Raw genomic sequence first — 7,425 nt, forward strand, 5'->3', positions numbered from 1 at the left:
ATAAAAAATGATAATAATATATATAAACGGTGTAGTAATGATATAGAAAATTATAATCGAAGATGACGATATACATATTTTGTAAGAATAACAATAATAATAATAACAATAATAAATGTAATAAAGTAAAAATCTATTATCAATATACATTGTTGTAAATTGCATTTTCTGTGAAAAAGGATTATCAAAGTATTGATAAAGTATTGCCGGGATCGAAGTACACAAGGTGTTCAGTAAAAACATTTTTGTTTATTTTTTTAATTTTTTTTTTTTTTTTTTTATTTCCTAACAATTAATATGTTTCTGTAGGCAAATGTGTGTGTGTGTGTGGTGTGCATAGGCTCTCTATAAATTATAATTAAGCAAGAGAGATATAAAAAAAAATCACAAACTAATGAGAGAACGAATTAATTATTTTTATGGTTGATCACCATAAAAAAAGAAAATTTTTGTTATTTATCTGTTTTTTGAGAGATTAATTTTTTTTCATTTCGTTTTGATACTTTGCACGAACGCGTATAGATATTATAATAATTATAATAAGAATAATAATAATAATATTTACAAAATCTTGAATCTAATATAAACAAAAGCCAAATTATTATATCTATATAAATAATAGATAATCTTTAAATGAAAAATGTGATTACAAAAGTGTTTGCCGCATATTAATATAATAATAATAGTAGTAGTAATAATGATAACAATAATAATAAATGATAAACTAATCAAAATAAGTAAGCACCCTACTAAATATTAAGACTTGAAAATTGTATCTGTCTCCATATCTAAATACACGAGAATTTGTCCATTTTTCTTTTCGATTTTTCTCGTTGTTTTTTTTTTTGTTTTTTTTTTTGTGTCTTTTTTAATTTGGATATCAGTCATCGAAGCGTTCCTCGAATAATTTTTAAATCAGAAACGCTATTTAAACTTATCTTACATTAATGTCAGCGAATTACGTGTTCTCTCGATTAAAAAAAATCCGTTAATCTAGTCGAAGAGAAGACTAATTCTAAATAGTCTACATTTTAAACATTTTATATATATTCGTATATTAAAAAAAAAAAAAAATGGATATTAATAACTTCTAACAGATTTATAATTGCACGAAATGCTTTGATCGTTGGTTCCCTTATATTCGTAACTTCAATAACATATATTTCCTCTTGAACGAATAGTAAATTATTAATAATAATAATAATAATTATAATAATAATAATGATGATAATGATGATAATGATGATGATGATAATAATTAATGATGAATATAATATGTAAGTAAAAATCTGTTTGGTGGAGGGATGGAGTAATTCTTATTCCTATCACAGATTAGATTACCCCCGGACAGTGTGCAACGTAATAATATTAATAGTAATAATATTATTGATTGGTCAATTAATTTAAAAAAAAAAGAAAAAGAAAAAGTGTGGAAAAGAAAACTAAAAGCTATGTGATCTTTTAACCATTACATACTTAAACCATTCCACGTATCAGTCGATTAGATGGATTCTAATCTTACTCTTTTTAAAATTATAATATATATATATGATACATTTATTATTATTATTAAAATTGTCATACTCTTCGAAGAGATATCCAACGTCTATGTATTAGCATCGAAAAGGAACATAACTTTATTTTCTCCTTCTAATCGATAACACAATGGACGTAAGACACCTCTTTCGTGTTCATAATCACCCGCCAAGTCAGAAAACAACGTAACTTGCCTCACATCGCATAAAAAAAATATATAAAAATAAAAAAAAAAAAGTAAACATAAGAACCCTTCAAAAATTGCACCTTTTCTTTTTTTTTTTTTTCTATTCCTTATTCTCTCTACCTCTCTCTCTCTCTCTCTCTCTAATGTTCAAAAATCCAAGATGAGAGAATAAAGAAAGAAAGAAAAATAAAGAAAGTAATAAGCATTCCTGAAACGTTGAATCCGAGTTATTGGGTGTTTCCTTTTTTTTTCTTTTTTTTTTCTTTCTAATCTTTTATGATAGATAATTATTTAATAATTCTAACGCAGTCTCTCTCTCTATATATAATATTTACATATATATTTTAACTTTTTCTCTCTTGTATATTATGTATATCGTATATTTATATTTCTATAAAAAAAAAAAATAGCTGCACATGTCGACAAAATATACTAATATTTGTAAATAAATGTACGCGAGAGAACAATGAAACAAAAAAAAAAGAACCGACTAAACTCATCAAGAAAATCTGATTCCTTATGTATACCTAGCTTCTTTCTCATAGGGGGGGGGAGGAAAACTAAAAAATAATCTCTAATTTTTCTCTTTGAGTGACATTAAAACTCGATTCTATATGTCAACAGTGAAGTTGAACTTTGTTATCGTTCTTCTTCTTCTTCTTCTTCTTCTTCTTCGTGTACGTTCCACCGAAGAGATTTTCCCGAGATTATTACCAGACGAATTTCCGACCATTAGATGACCTTGAAACCTTCAGAAACTGGATGCTCGACCCAAATGTAACAATGTGGCACGCTGCAGTGGTTTTTCGATGCTCTTAGAGGCCGACTTAACGCAGCTTTCCGAAATCCTCGAGTCTCGTTGCAGCATGCCACCCTGAAGATGTTACACGATGAAGAACTATTTTCTTGTTCTTTGTTGTTTTTTTTTTTTATATTTTACTTTATTTTACTTTTTTTTTTTTAAGTTTTTTCCCCTCACTTTCTATTTCGCTATTCTTTTCGATACTTAATTTAGTATTTTATTTTTTTATTTATATCTATATATATATGTATATATAGATATACTTTCGTCTCATTCGTTTTTCGTTTATTTATCTTTTTATTTCTCTCGTTGTATTTCTCGATTATTTTGCTTATTTTTTATTTATTTTTTATAAGAGAGATTTAAGAGAACGTTACGGATCAAATTCTATTTGCATTTGTTTGCTTGTTTGTTTGATTGTTCTTTTCTACACCACCCCACATACCTACCCCTCTGCCCCATTTTCTTTACTTACTTAATTTCTAAGCACCTCCCTGACCCCTCACTTTCGTTTCCTTTTCCTTTTCCACGTTAATGAAAAATTGATGACGATTGTAATTGTTCTTAAGAACTTATCAATCGAATTTGTGTATTATTTTGTTTATTTGTTTAACGACAAAACTAGATCGAGAGTCTACGTGCGCACCTGTAGCAACATGTTGGCGAAATTGCTGTTAGTGAACTTGAAGTGACGTTTATCGTAAAATTTGAGTAAAGCTGGGCTATACGGGTGTTTGTCTTTTAGGTGAAGATAATGTACTTCCGGTTCTTGAGTAGTATGTCCACATTCTTCGCATACGTAAACCTTAAAAAAAAAAAGATGCAATAATTAAATCAGGACTCCCAATTTGATAGAAAAATAGATGAATTTGTTGTTTAATTTTGAATTAAAAAAAAGTGATGAGTTTTTGTAGAACTTCATTTTACCTTGGTACGTCTCTCCTTGTAAGCATACTGATGTTGAACACCATGAACCTTTAGACAATGACTTTCAAGAGAACATCTTTGAGTGAAACTCTTTTCACATAGATTACACTTGTACGGTCTCACTCCTGTATGCGTTCTCGTATGCCTTTTCAAATCAAAGGTGTCGTTAAATCCTTTACCACAGAATGTACACAGGTAGCGTTTAACATCACTATGGCATTTCATATGTCGATTTAAAAGCCGTTGCAAGTTAAATTGTTTGCTACAAACGCGACAAGTGAAGCGTATTGGTCCATCCTCCTAGGGGAAAAAAAAATAAATGATATGGTTACGTGTTATAAATAATTATGAGTTATGGATTATAAATGTGTACCTTTCCAGATGTTGGTCGTGCTGCTCTATCTTCTTCACGACTGGTAGTGGCTTGTCTTTGTCCTTCGATAGCTAATGGATTCTTTATACCATGACCACCATTAACGAATTCTAATTGACAGTCACCTGGTAATCCCAACTGTGGAGTAAAACATTGAATTAATCGATCGAAAGGTTAATTATTTAATCGAGACGAAGTGATACAGTAGGAAGCACTCAAGTTGATTGGCATTGCATAGAATCATTTAAATGAAATAAAAAACTGTAATGATCATATGTTAACAAATAAGATGCACAGAACAAATACTATCGAACAAGAATAATATCTACAACAGATATAATAAAATATAATATCACATATATAAATATATCACATATATTTGGAAACAGATTATGGGAAATATATATATGTATATATATTAACAGGATTAAAAACAAATTATGCGTTTGCCTGGATCAATTTGGTGGTGCTTACCCTTTGCTGTAGTACACCGACCCGTTGAGATAAAGGGGGTTCAGCAACTTGTCCGTTTACTTGAGTGTTCACACCGTTCGATACTCCAATTGGTGGACTTGGTGCATGTTCCATTAACGCACATGACGGAGATGTGCTGGTCGAAGCACCGTCCAAAGAACAACTTGTTGCACCGGGACTTGGTAAACTTCCACCGACGCTGCTACCGGAATCCAATTCCAAACCTTAAGAAAAAATAAATATGACCATTAAGTTTTAATCCTATGGATTAATTTTAATACGCATATAAATAAATATTTGTATGTATTTACACAAGTCTGTATTTGTAACTAACACCTAAACACTTACCACTAAATACATAGTGAAACTCACCGCTACCAACAAAACTGAGACCAGGGCTCAGCAATCCTTGATGCTGTTGCGAATGGTGGGGCGACATATTATTAGTTTGTTGCTGTTGTTGTTGTTGTTGTTGTTGCTGCTGCTGATGTTGCTGCAATTGTACTTGTATTTGCAATTGTTGCAATTGCGGTTCCGATTGATTCTGATGATTTTGATTTAAATGCAATGCCAATTCCGATCGCTCTTTCGCGATTGGTTGATAACCAGTTTCCCCAGTGGCATAGGTCAAACCAACCAGTTTAGTATTGAACTGTTGCTGTGTTCCATTATAATGCCTGAAACGTACCAAAACCGTAAGTTTTTCTTCGATGCGAGAACACCTTCACTAAGATAGTTGTGCCAAGACTCACTCACCTTGATGCATCGAAGCCTCTCGTTAAGGCTATATTATGCTCAGGAAAAGGGTCTACGCTGGGTTCGACGGGCGTGGTCATTTGACCTGCATCTTGAACTATGCCACTCCCAGCCGAGGCTGGCGAATGTAACGAGTCCTCGAGTAAATCATTCCCTCCTTCTCCTGATTGTAATTTAGGTAATAGAAATTCAGCCGCGTCGCTAAGACTTTCCAACAATGCCGTATGATCAGACGGCGAGCTGAAGGTCAATGTAGCTGTTATTTGTAATGGATCAACAACTGCACCTGTCACCATGTCGACCATCATTCCGTTTTCCGTAACGTCGTATGTATTATATTGACCGGATAATAAATCATTCGGTTGGATCTTATAAGCAGAAAGATCCTCTTCTTCTTTAAGTGCCAAACCATAGGAGGCACAAACATTTTGCAATAACGAATATTGTTTGCCTTCCTGTGCATTGTATTGAGCATGCTGCGAGTTAACATCTTGTTGTCCCGTATCGCATTCCATTCCTATTGCTGGGGTCGGCGTGAGGTAGTTATTACCTGAGAGATCAAAACACACCGTGAGAAATCAGTTATGGGACATAATATACCTGAATAGAAATTTTCTAACGTACCTTGACTGGTGGTATATTGGTTCGCAAAATTCGCCAGGTTGTTACCACCTTTGAGAGACTCGTAAAATGGTGGTAATGAACCCGTAGGTGGTGAACTTGGGGCATAATTACCTCGACCCCCATTACCACCAGGATTCATTCCACCCCCACCAGCACCGCCACCCACAGCACCACCTCCCCCACCGGAAGATCCACCTCCGGAATAACTACAGGAATTACCCGTGTTCGATGATGAAGACGAGCCCGAGGAAGACGAATTATTACCGCTTGAACTAGAATTTGAACCGGAAGAGCCATTATTGCCAGAGTTAGAGGTCCTCCCAAGTCCTGCCGCTGTGTGAACAATTTGTGGCCCAGAAAGCCTCATGGCCAATAGTGGTCTGGCAATAGAATTACATATGGTTCGTGATGCTTTTGCGGTCTCGCGACCTCTCTCATCGTCTTCTTCTTTTCTTTTCGGTACGGCATAATCTATTGGTTGATCCTGAACAAAAACATATATTAACAATTAACATTAGTTTTCTTATTTTGTCGTAGGAATGAAATTAATTATAAAAGAAGATGTTATGCGAGTTAAGTTATTTTCAAATTAATTAGTAATGTTAATAAACGCAAAATTGCTTTTTTCTTTTTTTCAAAATTTGATTTTTGATACAAATTTACTTATCGAATTAGCCCCGTAAATCTTTTGAAATCTTCATAAGTATAATACGAAATATATACGTAAGTATGCATATACATATATATATGTAAAAGAAACCAGTTTTTTCCGAGTGGACGCACCTGCTCAGGCTCCTGACTTTGAGGAACTTCGATCTTCTCTTCTCTTCTGGAGTTACCTTGACTCTGATGCGGTACCCTCTGAATCACTGAAACTCTGGTCGGTGGTTCGACACGTGGAACCTTGGGTGGGGTGGGTGGCCTCGGTAATACGAGTTTTTCCGTTTTTGTAATAAATTGCGGTGCATCTCCGGAAGGTGTAGGAATGATCGGTGGTGAACTGTATTCTTTACGTTCAGCACGTGTTAATACGTGACCCCTGCTTCCATATGGTACATCTCCACCAAGTATACTTGAAATAAAACGTCTCGGTGGTGTATTGGATGGTGTGTTGTTTGTTGATTGACATGGTACCGGTGGTGGCGATGGTACTGGACTACTGCTTCTTAATGATTCCGGAGTAGTAGCACGATCGTCCTCAGTTTTATCGCGATCTATGGATCAGTAAAAAAATCAATTTGACTTTGTTCTTTCTTTCTTTCTTTAATCTTTCTTTCTATCTTTCCTTCAAGGTTTTTACGACCGTATCGTACGGAATAACGATGAGGATTGGAGTACCTCGTAACGTACACGTCTGTATGGAGTTTACGAGCGACCTTGAAAATCCGCGAATACCGTAAGGTGGTGACTAGATATGTTTTCTTTTTTTTTTCTTCTTCTTTTTAAATAAACCTGACCTTCTTCTTAGGAACGTTTTATCTTTTTCTTTCAGTTTTATTATAATAGATTTATTGTTTTGAAACATTTATTCTTATATTCTCTTCTCTTTTACATTATATTTGATTTTCTTTTTTTTTTTTGTTTTTGTTATATATCTTATACCGGTAGACATTGATGGGCGGCGAATATAATTCCAAGAATGGTAGACAAATATTTTTGGGTACACTCGGACAGAAAATATTATACCATGCTATATGATCTTATATGATGCAGTATATTTGTGTATATATATATATATATATATAT

At 33.5% G+C, this 7,425-nt stretch overlaps 1 protein-coding gene across 3 annotated transcripts in view; it reads right to left on the reverse strand.

Annotated features, from left to right (window-relative positions):
• Positions 1-2,149: 2,149 nt before the first annotated feature.
• LOC106786896 (protein ovo) overlaps positions 2,150-7,425 on the reverse strand; it is a 19,649-nt gene continuing 14,373 nt past the window's right edge. The window contains exons 2-10 of one of the 3 annotated variants that reach the window (XM_014748776.1): positions 6,463-6,893; positions 5,680-6,163; positions 5,056-5,605; positions 4,672-4,976; positions 4,321-4,523; positions 3,826-3,963; positions 3,453-3,752; positions 3,172-3,330; positions 2,150-2,597 (exon numbers count right to left, since the gene is read on the reverse strand). In XM_014748776.1, coding sequence (XP_014604262.1) covers positions 2,475-2,597; positions 3,172-3,330; positions 3,453-3,752; positions 3,826-3,963; positions 4,321-4,523; positions 4,672-4,976; positions 5,056-5,605; positions 5,680-6,163; positions 6,463-6,893 — 2,693 coding nt within the window. In that variant the 3' untranslated portion in view covers positions 2,150-2,474. Of the gene's footprint in view, positions 2,598-3,000; positions 3,331-3,452; positions 3,753-3,825; positions 3,964-4,299; positions 4,524-4,671; positions 4,977-5,055; positions 5,606-5,679; positions 6,164-6,462; positions 6,894-7,425 lie in introns of all 3 variants that reach the window. The other 2 variants (XM_014748775.1, XR_001381710.1) reach the window with 2 other exon arrangements.

Source organism: Polistes canadensis, unplaced genomic scaffold (assembly GCF_001313835.1).
Source record: "Polistes canadensis isolate GaletaPanama2010 unplaced genomic scaffold, ASM131383v1 scaffold_87, whole genome shotgun sequence".
Lineage (NCBI taxonomy): Eukaryota > Metazoa > Arthropoda > Insecta > Hymenoptera > Vespidae > Polistes > Polistes canadensis.